The following is a 27,717-nucleotide window of genomic DNA, read 5'->3' on the forward strand; positions in this document are numbered from 1 at the left end:
AAAAAAAAATGATAAAAATCATACTTTATGACTGAAAGAAGAGAAAAAGAAATATAATAAAATAGTATCTTATATAGAAAAGATTCAAACAAAAATCTAATAAATATTTAAGGATTAGCGTCTCCAAAAATATTAGCAACTTGTTTATCAATAACTAAACAAAATTTTCAATTGATAAAAAAATTCAAAACTAACTTAAATGTGTTGTGAAACATATAACCTTATTATTATTTGATTATTTGGGAATCGTTCGTGAATTTAATTCGTAGGATGTAGCACTTTTCATACGGAAACAATGTTACTTATAATAACTCTAAATAATTGCCTAAAAAAAGCTCTAAATAATTAATATTTTTATAAATAAATAATAAATATAAATTTATGGACATGGTTTTGGAAATTAAATTACATTTGCTCCGTGCGTAGCATTCAAGTTTATCACCAACTACTCTACAAAATTTTGATAAGACTGATTTGTTTGGGTGGTTGTGAATTTTATTTTTAAATATAATTTTTAAAATAGAATATGTTTAACAAAAACAGAGAGGAAATAATTTTCAAAACATCTATAGATTCATTTTCACAATAAAAATAATTTGATCTATTTTATAGTTTTTAGAAAAATACATATTTTTTACATTTAATAATGACTCTTCCTTCTTTGCCACCAACAATATCATTATCGTCATTATTACTATAACTAATGTCATTACAATACCATTATCAACCAGTATCATCATCACTATCATTATTATTGTTATTGCTCCACTACTATTATTGTTGCGGTTGTCAACATCCACACCACCATCACAATCGACATCATGAATTAAGTATTGTTGTTATCATTATCACCATTCTTAAAATAATTTTAATACCATATAAAACTTTCAAAATAAATTTATTTTGTAACTAAAAATTGAAAGCAAAAAACTAAAACTAATTAAAAACTAAAAACTAGTTGCTGATTTTAAATTTTTTGAAACTCAACTAAAAACTACCCCAAAATGGGCCTAGGCTATTCAAATCTCAAAACGTTTACTTTAAAAGCATATCTTCTTTTAAGAAAAACTAGTCACTATAAATTTTTGGAACAAAAATGCTAGTAACACAAGGTATGTCTCATTTGTTATTCAACAAGCCTCTATTAGTTTTATAATTTTTAATCAATTTTAATAATTAATAAAATGTATGTTAAAAAAGTATATTAAAAGTGTGCTCACAGTCCTTTTTTTTTGTAAAATTGTGTAAAAAAGAATAAACTTAACAGGCCAATAAGGTGGACCAAACACCTATTTTCAAACAAGGGAGTTGATATTTCCACTACCACTTTTGCTATTCTCACCTCTACTTTTTGAAAAGTAGTAAAATATACAAAAGTATGCCTTGCACTTGTACAAAGGAAACATACTTTCATTGTGTATTTTTTTTCACCCCCTAATTACACAACAAAAACACAATTTCATAATGCAATTTTTAAGGAACAGTTTTGAAATATGGATAAAATGCACCCACATGGATAGTGCCATTAGCAAAAATAGTACAAACAGCAATACCCTTCAAACAAACAACAAACAGGCCTAGAATTTGAACCCAAATTGGCTTGTACAAACTTTGTAACAGTCTCAACCTCTCATCGTATCTTATATTTAGTATGTTTAAATACATTTTTTCCTATAATTTTATTTTTATTTTTATACTTTTTTAATTTTAATCCTTAAAAAATGTGTTTGTTTTATTTTTTATCCTTAAATTTTTTTATATAACACTTTAAACAGAAAAAAAAAGTGTTTTAAACAGCAAAAAAACATTATTAAAAGCGTTTTAAGGATAAAAAATAATATTTTACAAAAATTAAAACGAAAAAAATAAAATTTAAAAAAACAGAAATAAATAAAAATTTTAAATTATAATAACAAAAAATATATTTAAATCTATTAATTATTACTAGTTAAAATGTTAAATTCGATGTTTTGTCTTTTAGTTGACTGGGTCCCTCTGCCTTAGATGACACCAACTTAATAACATCTTCATCACCAGAAAAGCCTCAAAAGTCTCATTGTTTTGTTCTGTGTTCAGTTAAGAGTTTCCGCGTGAGAGTGGCCATGGGAAGAGCTCCTTGTTGTGACAAAGCAAACGTTAAGAGAGGGCCATGGTCTCCAGAAGAAGATGCTACACTCAAAAATTATGTAGAGACTCATGGCACTGGTGGAAATTGGATTGCATTGCCCAAAAAAGCTGGTTTTTCTCTCTTCCCTTTATTAGCATATATGCATTTACAACACTTTCTTGGACACCCATTTTCATTTATATTATATATGAATATTTGCCGATCTTTTTTCCTGATTATTTTTTTTTGCTCCAGTTGAAGGATAACCAAACACACCGTGAAAATAAAAGGAAGGATTTCGTGAGATGAGAAAATAATGAATCTAGCCTAGATTGTTCTAAGACTTTTCTTGGATACCCGTCTCCAGCAAGCATGATTGTTTATTTACTTTGTTTTATTTGGAAATTTTGTGTTATTGATACATGCATTTTACTTGAATTTCAATGATAATTTTCATTTGCTTGCTACTTTAATTTTTTTGGATTTCTCTTAGTTGAGATTCAAAGACTATATAATATCTCATGATATTGAAATAGAAATCTTCTAAGAAAATGTTATTCCGAACCTAGAATCATATGTTTAATCAACATAATTATCTGAAAATCAACCATACCACACTATATATATTCATGCTACTTTAATTTGAGTTAAACACATTGACAAATGCTGCTGTTTTATCTATATCTATTTCCATTTCCATAATTTGTACAATTTCCATGCCCACTAGTCCACTAGTAGACACCATTTTTCCGCATATGCCAGGCGTTATTTTTGAATCCGGGGTCAAAATTCATAAATACCTTGTGAAGCTTTCAAGACATGAAACAAGGAGTGGGAGTTTCACCCTAGCTATTATACTCTCTTAATTAATTTCTCAATTATTCAACTATTAGCTTTGATTTTTTCTTTCTCTCTCTTTTTTTTTCTCTTATCAAAATATCACGTCATGGTAGTATATATTATTATGCAGGCCTTAGACGGTGTGGCAAGAGTTGCCGGCTACGGTGGCTCAATTATCTGAGGCCAGACATCAAACATGGAGGCTTTACTGAAGAAGAGGACAACATCATTTGTACCCTCTATGCTGAGATGGGAAGCAGGCAAGTTTTTCCAAAATTGTTTCAATTTAACACTATAAATCTATAACATTGATCATTGATTGAAAAAAAAAAACAACTGATATATTGATAAAGTATACATCCATAAGATATTACTATAATTATACTTTAACCAACCATTATAATTATATATTTGAAAATTTTATTTCAAAAAATTATTGTATGATCTAAGACCACGTGGCTCCGACCAAAATGATAGGCTTGAGTAGTTTTTAAATTTAAATTTCATTAACATTATTGTAAAAAATATATACTTTTTTATAAATTAAAAAGTGTGGTTATATATATATGGCATGAATATTGGTCGAAGTCATATGATTATAGATCATGGATTTTTTTTCATTCTGGGATGTATTAAAGTTGAGAGAACAGAAAGATAAAAATAATAATAATGAGAGAAAATGACAAATGTGATAAGTGTTGTAAAAAAAAAAAAAGAGAGAAAAAAAAAGAGAAATGAAATAAATAAAAGAGTTGCTATGTATTTTATTCTATAGAGTGCATTTAATGAACACTTTAAAGAAACCAAAATCATATTTTGAAGTTAATGGTGACCTAATATAAGTTTAGACCAAGGTAATTTCTCATGAAATTTGTGTTCTTTGCTTGTGCAGATGGTCTGCCATAGCCTCTAAACTTCCTGGCAGAACCGACAATGATGTGAAAAACTACTGGAACACGAAACTGAAGAAGAAGATCATGGCAGGGAAAGTTACCCTCAAAACATTGACTGACAATGACACGCTTCCTTCAATTTCAACCCCATCACTAACCAACAACCAAAATGTCAAGACTAGTCAAAATTCACCTTTCCCTTCTTCACAAAATCAAAATTCTCCACCCTTAGATGCTAATAATACATTCAGCATTAGTGAAAAAAGCATTATTAGTTTTGACCAAACTCATCATGGGTTGTATAGTCCACAAGTCATGGATGTTGTGTCACAAATTGGTGCAAATTCAAGGATTCCCAACTACAACAACAATAATAATCCTGTGGTGTCATTGTCTCAAGAAGGTTCAAGCAGCATTTCGGATTCCTCTTCAATTGCAATGAACAACAAGAATGTGTCACAGCCAGAACAACATGCTAATGATGATTATGAATCTATGGAAATGTTGATGGATTTTGGCTTTGGATTTCCCTATGATTTTGCCAATGGTCCTAACTGCCATTATGAGAGAGTTGGTGAATTGGCTCCAAGTTCGTATCCAGAGTGGGTTGATTTTAGCTATGCTGACATTAAGCCACATTGACCGAATCAAAATGTTATATAGTTAGCTAGTTATACAATATTGTATAACCATGGGATTTTCTGTAAGAAAAAACAATGCCAAAACGTATGTGAAGGGAAGACTTAGCTGAGATTTAATTTTTCTAGTTTGTTGATCTAATATAGTATTAATTAGTAGTACTTGTGTGTTGTGTTCATAGATAGGAACTGCATAGTTTAATTAGGTCAAATTTTGAATTAAGCAAATAAAAACGATTAAAGATTATTGATAAGATGCCCTTGTGTCTTTGTTAATTAATTAAGGTTCATATATGCATGGTATATGGACAATATTTTGGTTGTGGGGCCCAGGAGACTTGGTTTTTTGCTTTTATATTGGTGTTAATGACATAAGCATGTTCGCAAGCTTCTTGTTGGTTAGTGATCACGAAAGTTGCATGGAGGGGTGGCCAGTTCAAACCTAAGAATTGAATACTGTGTCATTCGCATTATTCATTAACCATAAAAGATTCTCTATCTTTTTTCTCTCTCTCACCCCGCACCTCTCGTGATGCACTTTTAAGTTTTAACGGCAACATTATAGAAACCATAAATGATCATTCTGAACTCTGAAAAAAGTAGAGCATACACCGGAATTTTCAATTTTGGATAGGTAGAAGGAAGAGAAAAATATACAAAGAAAAATGGATGAATGTAATGATAATTGAATAAATAACTAAATAAATAAAATAACTAAGTAGAGGTGAATGTGCGTATATTCAATGTGAAAATTCCCAAAAAGATGGTTTATTGTCAATTTTTTCGTATGTTACTTATGGCATAGGGATTCTTTGCGTTAAATTTAATCAGTGGAAGGAATTAATTTTCTACATCATATAAACCAAAGTTCAAATTTCTGTTTGAGAGAGATGTATCTATCATATATCGAATGTGAATTACTTTCGAGGAAGGATATCTATTAGAAACAAAGACAAAATAAAGGCATGTATGCAACACGCACATATTAAAGATCACCGTATCAACTTGCTAGAACTATTATATTTTTTTTCTGAAACTAATTAGAAGAATGTTAAACTTAAAGTTATAGAATAATATTAATAAAATTTGATTTTATTAAATTTAACTATTAAATAATATAATGTTATCATGAAATATATATGTGTGTGCGTGTACCAATTCAACTTGTGGTAAATTTCGTATTTGCAAGTATTCAAATTAATTTTTTTAATTTAATGAAATATTAATTAACTTTTAAATTTTACAAGAACTTATTGGCTTTATCTCATTGACCAAAATTTCAACTTTAGTTTTGCTGATGGAAGACATTTAAAAAAAATTGATTTTGTTAGTTCAAGTAATAAAGAATTTATTTTTTTATAACACATTTTGAATCTTTTAAGTGAAAAAAATAGGCGTTGAAAGAACTTTATCTTCTTAAATGAATATATATGTTATTCGAATACGACTTTAAGATATTGCTAATTAATATATATATATATATATATATATATATATATATATATATATATATATATATATATTTCAATCTCTTTCCCTTAAAACAATTTCCATAACTAATGATTAATTGATTATAATTCTTGTAACTTGCAAACAACATTTGTATAATTGGGCAATGTCTGCTAAATTGTCTCACATTCGAGTTGGTGTACTTGTTTTCCGAGTCAAGACCACAGTTTTCTGACTTTGATCACTACATTATTCACTAAAAGTTCAGGAATCTTATCCTTAAATAGAAAAACACTACTAATTCATTGTTCATGTGCCAACCACAGGTAGCTAAAGTTTACTTGACTATTTTGCTCATTACTTTTATTACACTCTTCACCACATTCAATTTATCTTTTTTCAAAATGAGAAAAAAAAAAGTAAATGCTATATTTGAAATTAAACTAGATTGTTTTATTTCTTCCCTGAAAAAAAAACTGGCTTGTTTTACTTATTATGGGCCGAACTATTATCCTTATCAAAAAGGAAATTATTGCGTACCAGCCTTTTTCAAATGACACTTTTTTTTTAATTTCAAATTTTTATTTTTGAAAAAGAATTTAATATATTTTGGAATTGAAATTTTAGAAGGTTCCTTATTTTTTAAAATCCAATTCTACGAGTAAAATATAAATCATTTTTTGAATTTTAAAACTTCAAATGTATTAAACTCTCTTCTAAAACAATAATTTCGAAAATAACTTACAAATCACTTCTAAAAATTTACTTCCAGAAGAAAATTTCACACGTTTCAAAATTAAAATTTTGAAATTAAATAGTGTACCTTTAAAAAAACATACAAAAAGTGATTCCTATACAAAATTGGAATGCCTGGATAGTTGCCCAAAAAACTTGTTTGTTCTCATGTTTGCATATAACAATTTTAAAACTTGGTCTTATATTGCCCTACATCTGCTTCCTCGTGGCATTACATACATGGATGAATATTCCTTGACAAATAGCTTTAATATAAAAAAGACAAACATTATCATAAACACTAAAGACCAACACCCAATATTCTTTTTCTAAACAGGATTCACTTTTGCATTTGGACTCGGTATAAAATATGCTTGTATTTTCACATAAAGAAGGAAACACAACCTTTAATATTGTTCTCCATTTAGTATCCTTTCATCATCTACAAGTTCCACGACCCCCAAATAAAAACCGTTTCGGAGATAAAGGTTAGCTGCTTCCTCGTGTAACAAGCAGAAGATCAATTTCAATGTTAATCATGTTACTTATCTAACTTTTTCATAAAAACAAAACAAAAAGTAACATCTACATGTAAATGGTATCATTGTTTATTGTTTTTTCAATGATTGTTTATTGTTTATAGAATTAGTAAAATTGCTTAATTAAAAAAACCAATATCATTATACTTTTCACTCTCGAGTGTCTGATAATGAGAGAGAAAAGCTACCGTTGTAAAATTAAAGATGTTCTAAGAAATTAATTGAAGAGATCTACCAAAATTAACCACTACAAAAAAATTATTACTTACTAATAAATAAATAAAATTAATTTCCATGAATAGTGACGGATATCCAAGACCCTAAAAGTGGGGGTAGTCTAGCTCTATTAAAGAATAAAAAATAATAATAAATTTTATTATTCATATGGAGATGAGTGAGAAATTAGGGCTAGTAGGTGCAAATATATAAAATTAAGTGGATAAAATATTAAAAAATTAAGATGTTTACATGTAGTTTTTCAAAACAAAAGGTGTGCATTTGCAAGGGTGTTAATCCAAAAAATACTTTCAAATTATTTCTTTGAATTTAATTGTCCTATTCTTACTTGAAAAAACAATCCATATCACTCTTAAGAGACTTTCCAATTGACCATTTGATTATATAATCTACCGCCCAAGGGTGTTAATCAATCAGCAAATAACATAATCAACACCAACGATTGATAGTGTCACAATTATAATTTAAGTAAATAATAGTAGAGAAAAGTCATTCTAATTTGAGCATGTTTGCACATAGAACCCAATAATTTTAGGAAATCATCCGTATCTATCTATCTATATATATAATTTGTCCAATCAATTATCATGTGTTAGCTACACACAAAACTTATATTTTTTTATTTTTATTTTTTTAGTTTTCACTTTTATTATTTCTCTCTCAATTAGTCTCTCTCTTTCTTCTAATTATTTTAAAAATCGTGCATGAGCACGAGTCTCACCCTAATTAAATTAAATACTCTAAATGATGTCCTCACTTCGAAGTCATATTGTATTGTGTGTACTTGGACGTGTGTTGATATAATTGATTTTAGATTAATAAATTTTTTTACAAGTAATTATGGTTAATATTACAATTTTATTGTAAATATAGCTTTAGTTAGTTATAATTAGCTGACAAATTGTTATGACAAATATGTAGTTAGTTAGTTACTTTTTTTGTGTTTTTATTGAATCCTTTGTATATAAATCATTTCTTGTAGCACATTCACCAATTAATTCAATATGTTTTCATTCTTTACTTTGATATCTGATATGGTATCAAAAGTTACTCCTTCCACGCCTATTGCTTCCTCTTGAAGCTTTTCTTTGTGTATTACCTTCTTCTTCACGATTATTTTCTTCTAAATTGTTTCTTTCCTTCTCTCCTTGGTCATGGCTGCCATTGATGATTCTAACCCCTTAATTCTTCATTCATCCGATAATCCTGGCATTGCTCTAGTTTCACACCCCCTCACGGGTGAAAACTACAATTCTCGGAAGAAAGCAATGTGCATGGCTCTTCACTGGAAGAACAAATATGGGTTTGTCGATGGTTCAATTCCTGAACCTGCTTTGGGTCACTCCACCCATGCTTTGTGGCATCACAATTATAGTATTATATAATCCTGACTCCTTAATTCGTTATCAAAGGAGATGCAAGTGAGTATCTTACATTGTTCTTCTACCAAAGCAATTTGGGATGATCTCAAAAAATGTTTCAAACAACGTAATGGTCCTCTAATTTTTCAGCTTAAGCATGAATTGATCACTCTGCAACAAGGGTCCATGTTTGTTTCTTCCTTCTAATCCAAGCTTCGCTCTCTCTGGGAGTCGCTATCAGAATTGAAACCATCACATAGTTGCACCTGTGGAGCAATTAAACCATGGTGTGATTTTGAGCAGTTGGAGTATGCTATGCAGTTCTTGATGGGGCTGGACGAATTTTTCTCTACTATCAAAGGTCAAATTCTTTCCATGGATCACTTTCCCCCAATTACTAAGGTTTTTGCCTTAATTGTTCAAGAAGAAAAGAAAAAAGAGGTTGGTGCATCCACATTTGGAACTTCTGCTAGTGAGGTTTCACATGCTTTTGCATTCAAGAATTCTTCTGATGCAAGAAATAATTTTGAAAATCGCTCCAAAGACTCTTCCAGGAATCGCCCCTTGTATGCTCATTATGGTATGTTGGGTCATACTCAGGATCGTTGTTTCAAGTTGCATGGCTATCCTCCAAATCATAAGAAGAATGGATATTCCTCAGAGGTCAAGAATCAATCTTCTTCCTCCTCTGAACCATCACACAAGGTTGCTCACCGAGTGTCTGTTGATAAGCCTCAATCACGACCCTCTTCTGTTGACTTGGGTTCACAGTTTCAACTTACTGCTTAACAATATAGCCAATCGATGAATCTTTTATAAAGTCATGCTACCAATGTTGTCATTCCTCATGGTGTTTCTTCCTTAAGTGGTATGATTATTTCTACTTCCAATTTTCTTCATGATTGTTGGCCTTTAGATTCTAGTGCAAGCATTCATATTACTTACTCTCTTCATAATTCTAGATCTTATCAGCTTGTTTATGGTAAAACTGTAACTCTACCTAATAGTGACATTATACCCATTCTTGCCATTGGTTCAATTTGCTTAAACAACACCTTAGTCTTGCATAATGTTGCTTACATTCCTAAATTCAAATTCAATTTAATTTCAATTTGTGCCCTACTAACTAATCCTAATTTGTCCATTTCTTTTTCCCAAAATGAATTTGATATTCAGTAGAAGCAAGCTTGCAAGAGGATTGGTAGAGGAGATCTCATCCAAGGCCTTTATGTCCTAGACCTCAAGGACACTCATGATTGCAAATTTACTTTTTCTGTTATCAATTCACACATAAATTTCACTGTTTGTAAAAATGCTCATATTTGGCATTCTAGGTTTGGTCATATATCAGACAAAGTTTTCAATCATTTGAATGATAAAATTGGTTTACAATTCTCTCCTAATTTCTCTTCTTCTAATTGTTCTATTTGTCCACTTGCTAAATTTAGAAGATTATATTTCTTAACTCTAACAATTTATCTGATTTACCTTTTGATTTACTCCACTGTGATATATGGGGTGCCCATGCCCACCCTACATATGAGGGGAAGAGATTTTTTCTTACATTAAGAGATGATTGCTCAAGATTCACTTGGCTATTTCTACTTAAAAACAAATCCGAAGCTTCAATCTATGTGAAATAATTTTTCACCATGGTTCAAACTTAGTTTAATGTTTCCATCAAGTGCCTCAGATCTGATAATGCTAAAGAGCTTGCTCTCACTGAGTTTTTGGCTTCCATAGGCACTCTTCACCAATTTTCCTGTGTCGAGAGACCAGAACAAAATTCAATAGTGGAAAAGAAGCATCAACACCTACTCAATGTAGCCATAGCTTTGTACTTTCAATCTAAAGTCTCTATATCATTTATGAATTATGCAGGTTTTGATGATGTAAAAAAGAATATACTTGATAATGGTTGTCATCATAAAAAATGGGGAGAATGTGAATCATGCAGGTTTTGATGATACCATAAAGAATTTACTTGATAATGGTTGTCATCATCAAAAAATGGGAGAATGTAAATGTATGAATACAGGTTTTGATGATGCCAAAGTATAATCAAACAAGATTGCTTCAAGAAACATTCAAGGTTAAGAAAACATAGATTGCTTCAAGATTAATTCAAGGTCAAGCAAACAAGATCAAGAAAAAGGTAAGGCCTTAGATTATTTGTTAAAAGAATCTCACTGGTTGATCAGTTTTTGCCTCAAACAAATTATTTCCAACAACTCAAAGGCATTGGTAATCGATTACTAGACAGTGTAATTGATTACCAGAGACAACATTGCAAATGGCTTTTCAAAAAAGGTTTTGAAATTTGAATTTTGAATCTTGTAATCGATTACCAGTAACGACACTTCAGAAAAAACTTTGAAAAGTCATGACCCTTCAAAATATAACTGTGTAATCAATTACCGGTGAGAAAATTTCAAAAAAACTTTTTGAAAAGACACATCTCTTCAAACCATTTTGAAAAGGCAAGATGAACCTATATATATGTGTGGCTGACTTCAAAAAGTAAGAAAGAGAGAGAGTTTTCGAAGAGAACTTAATTATCAAATGCTCTCTAAACAACTCTTGGTCAAACACTTGCAAATTTATGGAGAAATTCTTCTAGGATCTTCAATTTGTATCATCTACTCTAAAGGAGAGAAATCTTTCTATTCATCTCATAAACTCAGTTGTAATCAAGAGATTGGTTGTCTCTTGGATTGTGAGAATATTAAATACAAGGGTGAGGGATCCCAAGGTGTGTTCAAAGTCTATAAAGGATTTACAGAGATAGTGGAAAATCTCAAGTGGGTTGCTTGAGGACTGGACGTATGCACGGGAAGTGGCCGAACTAGTATAAATTGAGTTTGCAATTCTCTCTTCCCTTATCTCAGCTATTTTATTACAGATTACTTTGTCTTGTGCAATTAAAAGAATATTATTAAATTAATTGTTTCTTCTTCTTCTACATTCTGAGCCTATCATATATTATTTAAAAAGGGGTTAAAATTTGTTAGTGGGAAATTTGTAAGACTTAATTCACCCCCCCTCTTAAGTTATTGAGGTCACTTGTCCAACATCATTTTGGGGAGTTGTGTTACCACGAAAACCTTTCTCATCAACAGAACTCCTTCACCACTATTGAAATACAACTCACTCTTCAACATTCTGTTTAAGAAGGAACCAGATTATTATGCCTTGAGGAGTTTTGGTTGTTTGGCCTTTGCCTCCACTCTTCCATCATCAAGGAACAAGTTCTCACCTAGAGCAGTACCTGCAGTATTTGTTGGCTATCCAAAAGGTTATAAAGGATACAAATTGTATAGCTTGGACACTAAGAAGTTTTTTGTGTCTATAGATGTTGTCTTCCATGAATTAATTTTTCCCTTTCAAACCATTTCACAGAACCAAGTCATTCTTGATTCCTTACTTGATTTGGTTATCCCCATCCCTCTCACTAATGCATTACCTAACCCTGACCAAAATACTAGCCAACCAACACAAACATCTATTAGCTTTATCCAAAATCCAAGTGATCTACCCTTAGTTCCTAGCCCTGATCAACCTGACCTTTTGCCTTCTGTCACTTTAAGGAGTACACGCCACAGTAAGCCTCCCTTATACTTGTTTGACTATGTTACACCAAAATCAAAGACTGCATATTTATCCAACATCATTGTTCCTTGTTGGCTCTTAGCTCCCCTTACAGAGCTCTCATTATCCAAATTTCAGTTGTATATGAACCTTCAATTTTATCATCAAGCTGCCCCTTATCCTGAAAATGGCGTCAGGAAATGAATGAGGAAATCAAAGCTCTTGAGGCAAATTCCACCTGGACACTTGTTCCCTTACCACTTGATAAGCATTGTATAGGTTGTAGATGGGCGAATAAGGTTAAATATAAAATGGATGGCTCTGTGGATAGATACAAAGCTCGATTGGTTGCCAAAGGGTATACTCAACAAGCTGGAATCGATTTCTCTAATACTTTTTCTCTAGTGGCCAAGCTTACCACTGTGAGAGTTTTGCTTTGTGTTGCTGCTACTAGAAACTAGTGCCTTCTCCAATTAGATGTTAATAATTTTTTAATGGAGATTTGTTTGAAGAAGTTTATATGGAACTTCCCAAAGGTTACAAGTCCAAAAATTCTTCCTTTGTATGCAAATTGAACAAATCATTGTATGGACTTAGACAAGCTTCTAGGCAATGGTTTTGTAAGTTCTCCACTACCCTTCTTAGTCATGGGTTCCATCAGTCCAAGCATGATTACTCCCTATTCACCATTAGTTTAGGGAATTCCTTAGTCATTCTACTAATGCATATAGATGACATCATCCTGTCAGGACCAAATTCTGCCTCTGTGCAAGCTATTTAGACCCAATTCAATCTATGTTTCAATTGAAGATCCTTGGCACTTTGAAATATTTTCTTGGCTTAGAATTAGCTAAATCCAACAGAGGTATTTCACTTTCCTAGAGAAAATACACTCTATCTCTTTTGGAAGATACAGGTTTCTTGACATGCAAACCTTCCAATCTTCCAATGGATCCCAACCTGAAGACTTACTCCCTGATAAATCAATCTTGATGATGAAGACTTACTTCCTGATCCCTTAATGTATAAAAAGGTTAATTGGTAGATTGATTTATCTGACCATTTCACGTCCTGATATAACATTTGTCATGATTCGCTTGAGTCGATATATGAAAGAACCTAGAGTTCTTCACCTAAATGTTGTCCATCATCTTCTGTAGTATCTCAAATCTACTCCAGGACAAGGCTTATTTTTCCCTACTCAAAACTCTCTCAAACTCACTGCTTTTGCTGATGCTAATTGGGCCAGCTATGTTAATACCATAAGGTCCACTTCTGGCTTTTGTGTGTTTTTAGGGAACAACCTTATCTCTTGGCGTTCTAAGAAACAACCAATTGTTTCTAAATCGTCAACTGAGGCTGAATATCGTGCTTTGTCTTCTATTACTAGTGAAGTTGTTTGGTTGAGAAGGTTACTTCTTCACTTTGAAATTGATATTCCTTTTGTGATGTTGTTTTGTGATAATAAATATGCTTTAAGCCTTGCCTTCAACCCTGTGCACCACGAACGGTCCAAACACATTGACATAGACCACCATTTCATCGGGAAGTTTGTTCAATCCAATGTCATCAGGCTTGTTCATGTCAAGAGCCAACACCAAGTTATTGATGTCTTTACAAAAGCTCTTCCAGGACCAGCTTTTGGTAAATTCATCGCCAAGTTGGGAATGATTAACATCTATTCGCCAACTTGACCAGGGGGGTATTACGATTCGATTGTAAATATAGCTTTAGTGAGTTATAATTAGCTGTTAAACTATTATGACAAATATGCATTTAGTTAGTTACTCTTTTATGTTTTTATTGAATCCTTTGTATATAAATAATTTCTTGTAGCACATTCACCAATTAATTCAATATGTTTTTATTCTTTACTTTGATATCTGATAGTTAAGCTTGTTAAATTTAAGTTCATTAGTATTTCAAATTGTGCATTATATACAGAATAAATGTTTATTTTACATAACTAAAAATTATAATTCATAATAAATAAATATTTATAAATATATAAGTTATATTATAATTAAAATCTATAATAAAATAACTTTTTCAACATATAAATTATATTTTAGATTTATGTTATGATATATTATTATTTAAAAAAAATTCAAGTTAGAATTAAGGATGTTAAATATAATAAATTAAAAGAGATAAGAAGTTATAAATTATCAAAAACATAAAAAGATGTGTGAATGAGAATAGCAATAAGACTCATTTTTCATACAATTTTTTAATGTTTATGATCTTTTTTTAAAAAATATTAGTTGAATTTTACAATTTTGATGTATTTTAACGTGCATGAATCTAACTTTGTCATGTGTGAAGCATAATACAAACATAAATATAAATATAAATGGTGGCAAGGACTTCTCTGACTCTGACGAACGTCAAGCTTACCTCCACACAAACGTGATTAGTAACAAGGTCTTCTCCGACTCCGATGTCAAGCTTTGGCAATGACAAAGCTGATGGACAAGGAAGAAGGGGAAAAGGGGAGAGGAAGTGGGAAGGGATGGGGGTGGGTGTTTGCGGGATATTCCAAAAAGGGAAGAGGAAGGTTTTTGAAGAAACAAGGGGTAAGAATAGCAACACCCATTCTTGTGTAGTGGCCTTTAGGCCTCCCCTCAGGAAAAAAAAACTTTAGTATAAGGTTGTTTTTAAAATATTGACAATGCTTAAAAAGAACAAATGAAGTTCAATTTACAAAAAAGATAAAAAAAAAATAGGTTGAAAGAGATAAATGGTTAAGAAAATCATATATACGGATAGAAATAAAACAATGAACTTTAGACCACTGAAAAATAATTTTTTTAGCTGGTTGTTGAATTATTGTATAAAATGTACATCTAAAATAGAGGAGATAGATAATATTAATAATGTATAATTGAAAGAATAAAGAATAATTATCAACCTTTTAAATTGTATGTTATAATTTATAATCTAAGAATATATTATAAATTTTAGTTATATAAAAATAAATATTTTTCTTATGTGCAGTACACTAAAATATTATTTTAATAATAAAATTAAATAATTTACAAACATGTCACATTTGTTCACTTTAACAAACAATAGGCATACATGTACAAGTGATATATAAAAAATTCGCATCCATGGATTGAACGAAAGAAAATTCTAACTGAATGACTAACGATTTCTAATGAGATAGCTCGTGGGATGTCAATTCATAAAATAAAGGATAAATACTTATTTTTATCTTTGAATGTGTAGTGTGTTAATAAAATTACTTTCAAAAGATGAAAATTTAAATTTTAGTTCTCTGAAAAAAGTAAGACAAATCTATTCATCTGATAATTTTCAGAGATGAAAATAGTTAATTAAAGAGTCTGCGTGACATATTCAGAGATGAATTTGTCAGCTCTCTACACATTCATGGATGAAAATGACTATTTATCCAAAATATAATTTAATCTTCATCTTTTTCTCCTTTTTTAATTGTTGCAAACACAATATTACAATAAACACTTAAAAAAAATAGAAAAGTAAGAATAAGTTAAAATAAACATAATAATAAGCATAATATTGATTAATAAGCATAATCCGTCTATTGCTATGAAATGTCTAAACTTTTAGAGTAACAGACAAACTATGCTTATTAATCAATATTATGCTTATTATTATATTTGTTCTAACTTATGTTTGTTTTCTTATTTTTTTTAAGTGTTTATTGTAATGTTATGCTTGTAACGATTAAAAAGGAAGAAAGATAGAAGACTGAATTATATTTTGGCTAAATAGTCATTTTTTTCCCTGAATGTGTCACATAGGCTCTTTCATTATTGGTAATGGCCGAAAGTTAACGGATAAATGAATTTATCACACTTTTTTCACTTTTAGAGATTAAAATTTAAATTTCCATCTTTTGAGGACGAATTTGTTGGCGCTCTACACATTCGGGAACGAAAATAGTTATTTATCCTAAAATAAATCTATTTTCAATGTAACAATAAAAAGTTAATTTTTGGCCAACAAAAAAAACAATAATATTTAATTTGAGCATGCTTCAAAGACTATAGTTCTGATCTAAACCGCAAACCCGAACTGATCTAAACCGATCCGAACAATTTGAGTTAGGTCATTTATATATTTGGATCAAAACCGATCGAAGCAGTTCATGTATGAGTTAAGTCACGAGTTTAGATTTATAAATTTGTTGACTTGTTGAATCGATCTGTGAACCCATAATTAAAATATAAATTTTATTTTATATATATATATATATATATATATATATATATATATATATTAAAAACTAAAAAAAATAATTTGATAATCAAGGAAGGTGTGGTAATGCATTATTTCCTTTAGTGTTTTTTAATAAAATAGTAACAATATAATAAGTTGGGGGATAAATCCATCTCGTTACCACAAGAAGCCAATAACACGTTGTGATAAATGTTGAGTGTTTGGAATGAACATACTTTGTTGAATGGAGAGTTCATGCATATTGATGTTCTGCTCATATTTTGAATTTAATTGTTAGTGATGAATTGAAAGAAATTGACCTATTCATTAGAAAAATAAGAGTTACATGTAAGTTTGTGAAGAAGTAAGTGTATCCACTAAGGTCATGTTAATACTTGATGTACCAACTAGGTGGAACTCTACTTATTTGATGTTAGATGTTGCTGAAAAATATGAGCAAGCTTTTTATCGTTATGAGTATGTTGAGGCGACATATGTGTTAAATCCCATATCTAGTGAAGGGGAAGGATGCAGTCCTAAAGAGATTGATTGGCAATATACTTGTGTTTTTATTATCTTTTTGAAGACTTTCTATGATGAAACTCTTTCTTTTTCTGGATCATTGCATGTTACTTGATAACTACGAAATTTGAGTTAATTTAATAGTCAATTTTGGCTAAGAATGATTGTAATTTCTATAATTTACTATTGTTTTTAATGAAACAATAAAGAAATTAATATCTTTGCAGCTTTTGATTAGCAGAAGTTAAAAGAAGATTTCAAGTACTTTGGAGGAAAATTGATGCAAAAACTTGAAGAAAAGTTGAAGATTGAGACAGTTCGCTTATCGCGCAAAACAGACCCAACATGTCTCCTTGCTTAGCGGTCAGCTCACACTTAGCGCGAAGAAGGCCCACAAAGAAGCCCAAAGGCGTGTTTAGCGCAAAAGCTAGCGCTAAGCGCGAGGTCACATGAAAATTAAGCTGCCTTAGGTCTATAAAAGGAGTAGGAAGCAAAGGAGAAAGACACCAATCCCTACACACCTACACAAGGACACAGAAACTCAGAGCTCCTTGATGAACATATCCTAAGTCTGAGCATCTCTAATAGGGGAAACCCTCTTTCTATGTCCGTTATCCCCTTCTCTTCCTTTATTCATCCCTTCCCTTCTTCTATCCACATCAACCCTTAAAGTGTAAAGTCTCTCATGGTGATGAAAGACTAAACCCCCATTGTTAGGAGTCAGGCAGGCCAACTCTTGTAATGTAACTTTTTCTTATTATTTATTAATGCAATCCTGTTTCTATTGCTCTTTTCTGTGCTCAATTGTTTGTTATGGTTTGACCATCCATATAATATTTTTATTAGCTTTTTGAAGACTTTCTATGATGCAACTCTTTCTTTTTCTGGGTCATTGCATGTTACTGCTAACACTTTTTTTTAAGAAGTTGGTTAGTATTCAAAAATCACCAAAAAAGTGGAAGCATAGTGATGAATTAGTGATACAAAGGATGACAACAAATATCCAGTTAAAGTTTAACAAATATTGGGATAGTGATGAAATTAACTACCTTTTGCTTGTTGTTGTTTTTCTTGATCCTCATTATAAATGTGAGTACATTCAATTTTGTTTTAATTGTATGTATTGTATTGAGAAGAGCAAGGACATAATACAAAAATTTAAAGACCTCATTCACAAACTGATTCAACAATATGTACTAGAGCATCCCAATTCTCATTTTAGTAGCAATTCAACCAATTAGAGTACATTGACTTCAAACATGGCCTCCCAACATAATGATGACAAAGGTGATAAGGGAGATGATTGGGATGATGAATTTAAAATGAAAATGAAGAAAAAATAGGGTGAGGTGTAAAAAATGAGTTAAATAGGTATTTGGAGGATGATGTTGAAGATGACCACGATGAGTTTAACATTATGAATTAGTGGAAATGAAAAGCATCCAAATATTATATTCTTTCCTGTATGGCTAGAGATATATTGGTTATTCTTGCATCTATTATATCATTTGAGTCTGCATTTAGTACAAGAGATAGAATTCTATATTCATTTCGTAGTTCTTTGAGTCTTACTATTGTTGAAGCTCTCATTTGTGCCCAAAATTAGCTTAGATCTACTAAGCAAAATGTTAATGACTTGCCAATTGAAATAAATGAAGCGGAAAAGATTGAATCAAGTGTGCAATCTCTTATTTCATTTTTTATATTTGTATAAAATATCAATCAATTTTTGTACTAACAAGGTTCTATTTAAATTTTTAGAGTTGTTTGGTTTGACTTTAAATACTGAGTATTGAGACTTCAAATGTTGGGACTACTAGCGTTAAAACTTTTTAAAGTATTACTTTTAGATACATTGTTATTTGTTTCACCTTTTTTTCATATTTAATTTTTCTACCATGTTTATAATATTAATGGATCATATTTTGTTCATTTGTTTTAGCAAATCTAGTTGCAACAAATGTGATTGTAGCAAATTTGTTTGCAAGAAATTAGTTTGTAAGAAATAATTATGTTTTAGACTATTACATTAAATCTTGTTGAAAAATATTTTGTTTTAATTTGTATTAGTCTATTTTAGAATATTATGTTGATGACGATAAATGAATCAATTTTACTACTTTCACACATTTGATAATATTGTGTTAACTATATTGAATATTTGAAAGAATCATGATATAAATAGTAGTTTTAAGAAAAAATGATCAAATTTAAATGGGTAATCTGTCGACCCCAATCAAACCAAATTGTTCATGAATGAGTTGAGTTGGGTTGATTTTAAAAAAATTGTGAAAATCAAAGCAAACCCAAATGATCAAATTTGATCAGGTTGAGTCTTAAATTTGGTTAAAATAACTGGCCTGCGAATACCCCTAAATCTGTTAAATATATTTTGATCCTTTTTATTTGAGGTTAAGTTGAACTTAATAAAAATAAAATTTAAATTGAATTAAACTATGTCTATCACAATTTTATATTGTTAGTTTATAACATTTTGCTCTGAATAGATCTTATAATAAATAAGGATATAAGAAATAATTAACAATTGTAGCCCGACATAAGTCTATTTTGCTTGTAATTAAAAAAAAGAGTTTAATGATCAAATTTATATATTTTTTAAAAATAGACTAATTATTTCTCATATAAAAATATTTTTATTAGAGAGAATATTTAAGTTCAATACTAAACTATTAATAAATGTTTGTTGATATGGGTAATGTTGAACTTAAATAAAAGGTATGTTTAGCCTTAAAAAAAATAAGGATTAAAGATCACAAACTAGATTCCTTTATTTAGGAACCACGCCGATCATAATCCAAACCAATAAATGTTAAGAATAATCTCAATAATTTTTTTAAAAAGCTAAAATCAAATTTACTGATATTCTCGTGAATGAAAAACATATTTAATTACGAAGAGTAAAAAGAAGCAGGGTTGAGGAAATTTTTTGGAAGGAAAACAAAAATTCGATCCGAATGTATTAGATCTCAAATCATTTCTACTGAAAACTACAGCCATCGAATTCCCTGCAATTAACATAAGCATAACCCCTTTCCAACCTTTCTCCTCTTCAGATCGGATCAGATCAGATCCACCGCCATGGATTTCATGAAGGTCTTCGATCAAACCGTTCGAGAAATGTGAGCCAGCCTCTTAATCTAGTCCTTCGTCGTTTCGCATGGCTATTTTCGTTTTTCCTTTTTTAAAAAAAACATCAAAATCGATTTCAATCTTTTATTTTAATTATTAATTTACCTTGTTCTTATGATTACGATTTGCTTCTGCGAAACAGAAAGAGAGAGGTGAATCTGAAGGTGCTCAAGATTCCGGAAATCGAACAGAAGGTAACCCTTTCTGATTGTTGCCAATTTGCTGTTATTTGCGTAGATTTCGTTGACGTTGTTACAATTCTTGCTATTTTCATTGAAAATCCATTGTTAGAGTACGAGAATTACATTTATTATGGATATATTTTTCTCGATAAGGATTTATGCTTTTCTCTAGAATTAATTGATTTGAATGGAATGTGTCTGAGATTTGATTGCGATTTGCGAAATAGTACTTCGTTCTCTACCTATTGTCACGTAATTTTCTATTAATTTGTTGGCACAACATGGTGTTGTTGGTGTTGGATAACTGCTAGATTTCATATATTCACAAACTTTAAAGCCACTAGGATTGGCCACTGGTGTTATGCTATTGAGTGTTTTACCATTTTTCGTATTTAGGTGCTGGATGCTACTGATAATGAACCTTGGGGTCCTCATGGTACTGTGCTGGCAGAGATTTCACAGGCTACCAAAAAATTGTAAGCAGCTATCTATCTCTTTTCTGGATATATTACTTTATTTTTATTTGTTTTTGGTTTTCATATGTAGAGAAAATTTCTGATATTTCTTCTAGTAAGTTGATTGCTTCTGCTATACTTTCAGTACTGAATGTCAAATAGTCATGAATGTCCTTTGGACAAGACTGGGTGAAACTGGAAAAGATTGGCGCTATGTATACAAGGTAATGCTTTCCAAAGAACCATGTTATTTCTTAAGATTTTAAGATACATAGAGAAGAATTTTTGGTGGCATTTTCTATGTTGATAGATACACAACTTACTTTTCTTTCAATAACTTGAATTACTTTTAAGTCAGGCATTAGCTGTCATAGAATATTTGGTAGCACATGGATCTGAACGTGCAGTTGATGACATTATAGAACATACTTTTCAGATCTCTGTAAGGACCATTCTCTTGTATTTAGTTAATTTATTCTTGCAATTAACAACAGTGCTGACAAGTAGAATAAGAGAGTATTTTCTCATAATTTACTTTGGATTGGTAAAGGCACTTTCTAGTTTTGAATATGTTGAACCTAGTGGGAAGGATGTGGGACTCAATGTAAGGAAGAAGGCTGAAAACATTGTGTCACTTTTGAATGATAAAGATAAGATACATGAAGTCAGAAATAAAGCTGCTGCAAACCGTGACAAGTAGGTCAAATATTTCAATATTTTCATCTCAGAAATATCAGGTTGATAAAGATCCACTCTAAATTGTGTATTAATTTTCTTGTTTTCGTCTTGGGTTCTCAATTTAGGTACATTGGAGTTTCTTCTAGTGGAATCACATACAAGTCTGGGTCAGCCTCCTCTTATGGTAGTGGCAGCAGCTTTCAAAGCAGTGGTAAATATGGAGGCTTTGGATCTAGAGATGGTGACAGGTTTAATGATAGCTATAGAGACAAAGGATCCTATGAAGAAGAAAAAGATTACCAAGGAAAATCACACCATGCCACCGCTAGTGACAATCAAGAGAACTCCTTCAAGAAGGGTTCTGCTCGCTCTGCCAGGTAGGACATATCTAGCTTCTATTATGGCCTGAAAATAATGGTAAATGTATTTATTTTACCATCCCTTACTATTAACTGGAGTATATTGCGTAACCTTTTGAGAGCAACCGGTGACTATTTTAGAACATAGTGCATAAATTTAGTTATTAATTCCAATTTAATGGCAGATGGTGTTCTGAAGCAATGTGACTATGATAATAAAATAAAATGATATATCTACAAAAAGTATATGAAAAATTATGCAGATTATAAGGATAAAATAAAAATATATATCAAGAAAAATAAAGTAGAAAGATAGAAATAAAATTCACAAGTATCAGTGTATCACAAGTTAGAGGTTTCATTTTAGCATAAGTTCTGAGTGGGCAAATCAGAGACTCATGGATCAGCGAGGAATAGACTCAAAACAGAGAAATAGAAACTTTTTACTAAATAATAACTCATTCATAATAAGCATATCTGCATGCAATCTCTTGTTTGCACATTTCAATTTAACTCAGGGTATATCTCATAAAAGAAACCTCTAGCTTTGATACTATATTACTTGTTCATAAAAGCAAAATATTAGATGACAATGAATAGTAATTAGAAAATCACCCCTTTAGATGTTGATGACATAAGATTGGAACTCATTCTAATTTTCTCTTCTTTACTTTCCAAAAGGTTTTCTAAAATTGTTTGCTTCAGAAGAAATTTTATCTTATGGATCTATTAAAATATTAGAGAAGTGTACATTAATAAAACATTTATAAAAGCAAAAAGGAGGTTAAATATTGTGTCCGAGTCAAAGACATGTTCCTGTGCATGATACGTGTTACATACTCATTGCAGGACGCATGTCCAGTCTCAGGCCTTTGATCTGGACTCTTCCTTGCCTAGTTCAACAAGCTCGTTTTGAATTTTGATAGTACTTTAAAATCAGGAACTTGGTTAATGGTTTAGATGCTTATCTCGATTCTCAATTTCAACCTTTACTTGAAATGGCTTTGGTTTCTATGCACAAACAGGCACATTTTGCCTCCCCATACTGCAATGAGTATACTGCCCCTATTCTTATTCCAGAATGTCTGTCTTGCAGTAAAAGTCAGGAGAACAAGTCATCTGGATTATCAAAGTCATCGACTAATGCAAATAATTATGGTTCAGTTTCTTCTCAAAGTTCAAGTGTACCTGCAAACAGTACTGAGGATGACATGGATGATTTTGATCCAAGAGGAACTTCTACCAGTAAGTCCAACATTGCAGTTGCTGATTCTATTGATGTATTCATTTAAGAGAATTATTTATTCCTTCATGTGGAGTATAAATTATGGTGCCTATTTTACTGTTATGTATGTGATACATGCGAATTGCACTTTTGAGTTACAAGCCTTTCAAGTTCATATTGGTGGTGGAATCAAATATCTCTGTTGACTTGGTTTCTCAGATTTGTCACCATCAAGTTGACTACAAACTATAGTTAAATCCCCTTTCTAGCCTTTCTTTGAATGTGACTTGCTTTGTATTCTTCCTCGTGTTGATTCCATTCATTTGGGAGAAATATTAAGCTATTCATTCAAGTTGAGTATAAACTACTGTTGTGCACATTTTACTGTTATGTGTGATGCACGTGTTCTTGTACATACAAGCTTTCAAAAGCATCCAAGCCCTTTGGAATCTTCCCTTAAAATCTAGCTGTCAAGGGGGGGGGGGGGGGGTGGTGAAGAAAGTCACTTAAGTTCTTCACCGAGCATCCCATACTGCTTCACGACGCTTCACTCAGTCTTTCTAGTCAGCCCTTCCATAAGTGGCCCTTTCCTTAACATAAAAGCTTAGTTACACTTGGATTGAAAAGAGAAAAGAGAGGAGAGAAGAAGAGAGATTAGAAAAAACTCCTTTAGAATTTGATAATCTTGCAAGTTGATTCCTCAAACTTGAAGTCCCAAGTCATAATGTCAAAAGAGAGGAGTTCAAATGAAGAGATTGAGTTTTGAAGTCAAAAGTTACCAAGTTAAAGGAAATCTATAAGTACCTATAGTGTATTCTATTGTTATTAGTGTGACACACTCTTCTCTAAGTGTAACACAAATGTTAAAATAACTGTAATCTAATGGGCTCAGCATGGCAACACACTTCCAGCATGGTGATGTGCAGGTGCTAACATAGTTATTCTCATGTAACTCCCCTTCAGTATGCTAACATTCAAGGCTTCAAGCCATGTGTTGCAACGCTTGCAAAACCTTCTTTCCAACTTCAACCACTACTCAAGCACCCCTGCAAATGATGGAAAAATGGATAGGAATTGATACTCATCATCCAAATAAGAAAATTATCACAAAAATTACCAAAGACAACTTAAATATAAAGTATTAATACATCATTAAATTTCTATAAATTGAAAAATCTAATACTCACACACTTTAAAGCATACATTTTATTTCTCTAATTTACTACAAATATAGTATGCATATGCACTTACAATTAGTAGGACTGTTTTACCTTTTAATTGATATTTAATAATTTTTTCTTTTCAACAGAAACTTCAGCTGGAAACTCTAACCAGGTTGATCTCTTTGGACAAGATTTAATCGGTGACCTCATGGATGCTCCAACATCTGTTCCTGTAGAAAAGCCAGCAACTAGTAATGTACCAGAGGTTGATCTTTTTGCAGATGCAGCATTTGTATCAGCAGAACCTCATGTGGACAAAGGAGCCATTTCTCAACCACAGGTTAGATATCATAATCTCTATTCTTAGTGAGACACCTTTTTTTTTCAGCTTCCAAACACCCACTTGTTTAATGGAATGAATCACTTCTCTACTATAACATCCTAAGCCCAAATGTGTTGGACTATTGGTGCCTACCTCTTCAATACCTACCTCTTCCATGATCATTGGTGCCCCCAAAAGGGAGAATATTGCCAATAATTCTCAAATATGATCATTTGACTTCACTGTACTTCATTGAAGTAAATTATTGGTCTATTTTTTGTATTAAATTATAGTCAGTTTCATTTCAAAAATTGTTTGAGATATAATTCTGGTAAACTGTAAAAGTTTGGCAAACTTAAATGCCATGGTCATGGGGGGAATCAAAACGGAGGGTAAGGTGCACCAGTTACAATATTAGCAATGTACAACTTTCTCACATGGTTTGAAGTGTATTAATTGCATATGAGAAAAATTCTTCATAAGTTTTAAATTGTGATTGTGAATTACTCACAAGACAGAAAATAATGGATTTACATGCTTACCTTCTTTCTCCTCATTTTGTTGGTGCTAAAATTCCATGTGTCTTGTTGATTGTGTGTATAGGCTGAGGTGGATCTATTTTCTTCACAACCAGCCATTCCTACAGTTACACCAACAGTTGATTTGTTTTCCATTCCTGAACCGGCAGTGCAGCCAGACACCAAGTCAGAGAAGTCTGTTCCTATGAATAACAGCACTATTGATCCCTTTGCTGCTGTTCCTCTTAATAATTTTGATGGATCTGATATTTTTGGTGACTTTACTTCTCAATCTGATTCTGTGTCTTCCCAGCCCTCCAATAATGTTTTCAGTGATGGCAAGCATGATAATGTGACTGGTAAATCTTTAGCAGACTCTAAAGTTTCACCTAAAAAGGATAATTTCCAGGTGAAGTCTGGCGTCTGGGCTGACTCACTAAGCCGTGGATTGATTGATCTCAATATAACTGCTCGTAAGTTAATTGTCTTGACTACTTTTTCAGCTTTCCTCCGCATAATATGTTTGTGATAAGTTACTATTTTATTTCCTATATCTGCATATTATAAATTATCTGTTGTTTTATGGTCCTTTTTAGTCCAAGAGTATGTTCAAGCATTTCTGGGACACCATATGGTGCCTCTAACAGAGATTAATGTATTGAATTCTCGTATATTATATCTTAAAGAGGCCCAAGTCCCTTGCTAAAAGATACGTACATTGGTACATGAATTAGGTTGGATGATCTCAGTAAACTAGTGAGTTCATCCACTTCCCCCTTGCTTCACTTTGCATGTGCACTATGATGAATACGCTCATGAATAAATGTACTCTGAAGAGCAATTTGTCCTGTTTCTTTGCCTATTTAAGTAAAATTTTGCTCAAGATTACTTTGCAAGCACAGTTTGCTTTATCCCCCAAATATGCCAATTGTTAGAGTAGCATCATTAATTTTCTTGCATTGTTTTGCAGCTAAAAAAGTATCCCTTGCGGACGTTGGAATTGTGGGTGGATTGAGTGATGGATCCGATGAAAGGGAGAAAGGCCCTCCACCTTCATTTTACATGGGGAGAGCTATGGGTTCAGGATCTGGTCTTGGAATGGGTAGGTCTGGATTCACTCCTTCACAGCCAGCAGCTGGAGACGACTTTTTCTCAAGCCTTAGCAACCAACAATATCAATTTGGTGGGTTCCAAAAGTAAAATTCTCAGATTTTATACTCTTCCCATCACATTTTCACTCATTCTTTATGTCGGCATTACCAAGCTTGTGAAGCTTTTTGGCATGGCTTTTTGTTCATATATATTTCTCCCAATATTGTGATTATATTATTTTAAATTTTAAGCTACTATCGATTGCAACATCCTGCGGACTAAAGTGCCAAAATGTATGGTGGCACTACTTTGAGTTGTAAAATATACGTGTCAACAATTAAGGTTGCTGTTGACATGTTTGTCGTCATTAGAGATCAACCTGTCAAACCTGGCTTTTATTTGCCTTGTTTGTTCCCATGTGCCAACCTCTCTTGCTTTCTCAATGCTGGTGTTTATGTTAAACTGTCTCAATTTAAATGTGCACGCTGCCTAAGCAGTAAAGTCGATGCTGTCATCTAGAATTAGCTAACGGGCTTTTACTCACCTAATTTGAAAGTTTAGCAGAATTTCGAGCTTTGCATTATTGGACAGCCGGGGTTTAAACAGAAAATTGAGGACATCCTTGTGGAAATATATATTTAGATAATAAACTATTTGAAGTTCACATTTTAGTTGCTGTATGCCTGTATCTTTCTTGCTAGCAACTGTGCTGTGCCAATTGCTTGTTAGTTCGAGTGAAAAAGTCTGATTTATTTCAAAGTTTTGATTTTAAGTCGAAAAAGAAAAAACAGAGAATATCTTCTTGAGTGGATGAGTCTACAAAACAGTTTTTGGATCGTAGGACCAAAATGAAAAGTACGACGGGAAGAAAAGTTTTGGATAAGTTCTAAGAAACAGAAAAGTTTTCTTAATGATGGGTTGCTTCCTCGTGGTTTTTGAGCCCAAACCTTTTGGTTTATACTTTATACATCTAATACTCTGATAAATGGTTAATCGTTCGGCTGATTTAGTCAAATACCAACTTGCTTCATTAATAAACAAATCCTGTTATTGGTACAAGAGTACTTTCTTTTTTCTCTCACAATAACAGCATTAATTACATTTGAAACTTTTTGTTCCTTCTCCTCTCTTTCTCTCAAATTTATTGTATAAATAACATTCTCTGTATAAGTTAAAATTAAATTAGTTTAATAACCATTCACACTTGCTGACCAAACTTGAAAGTTGAAAGCACATCGAACAAAAATTGATTCCTACACTCTGATTCTAAGTAAAATTAATTTACAGATAAAATCAAGTAATTCTCCATTTAAAAGAACGTATACATCGTAAATGCTTCACAATTCTTCTGCAGAGCGAATTCAAAAACACTTCCTTTAACACTGATTTTTATTTTTATCATAGGTTGATAAATCGCATTCTTTTGTCTGGAAATTATTTACAAATTTTATACCATCA

General features: G+C 31.6%; 2 protein-coding genes across 2 annotated transcripts; both read left to right on the forward strand.

Annotated features, from left to right (window-relative positions):
* Positions 1 to 2,034: 2,034 nt before the first annotated feature.
* On the forward strand, positions 2,035 to 4,732 carry LOC114383715 (transcription factor RAX2-like). The gene is made up of 3 exons (XM_028343441.1): positions 2,035 to 2,238; positions 3,078 to 3,207; positions 3,840 to 4,732. The coding sequence occupies exons 1-3, from the start codon at positions 2,103 to 2,105 to the stop codon at positions 4,480 to 4,482; spliced, it is 909 nt and encodes a 302-aa protein (XP_028199242.1). The 5' UTR covers positions 2,035 to 2,102; the 3' UTR covers positions 4,483 to 4,732.
* A 15,257-nt stretch (positions 4,733 to 19,989) lies between these two features.
* Positions 19,990 to 26,702, forward strand: LOC114385139 (clathrin interactor EPSIN 1-like). Its single transcript, XM_028345129.1, has 11 exons — positions 19,990 to 20,255; positions 20,408 to 20,459; positions 20,844 to 20,923; positions 21,048 to 21,126; positions 21,261 to 21,344; positions 21,453 to 21,598; positions 21,706 to 21,957; positions 23,036 to 23,184; positions 24,474 to 24,667; positions 25,253 to 25,640; positions 26,138 to 26,702. Exons 1-11 carry the CDS (start codon positions 20,215 to 20,217, stop codon positions 26,365 to 26,367), a joined length of 1,695 nt encoding a protein of 564 aa, XP_028200930.1. The 5' UTR covers positions 19,990 to 20,214; the 3' UTR covers positions 26,368 to 26,702.
* The last annotated feature ends 1,015 nt before the right edge of the window (positions 26,703 to 27,717 follow it).

Source organism: Glycine soja, chromosome 14 (genome assembly GCF_004193775.1).
Source record: "Glycine soja cultivar W05 chromosome 14, ASM419377v2, whole genome shotgun sequence".
In the NCBI taxonomy this organism is placed as follows: domain Eukaryota; kingdom Viridiplantae; phylum Streptophyta; class Magnoliopsida; order Fabales; family Fabaceae; genus Glycine; species Glycine soja.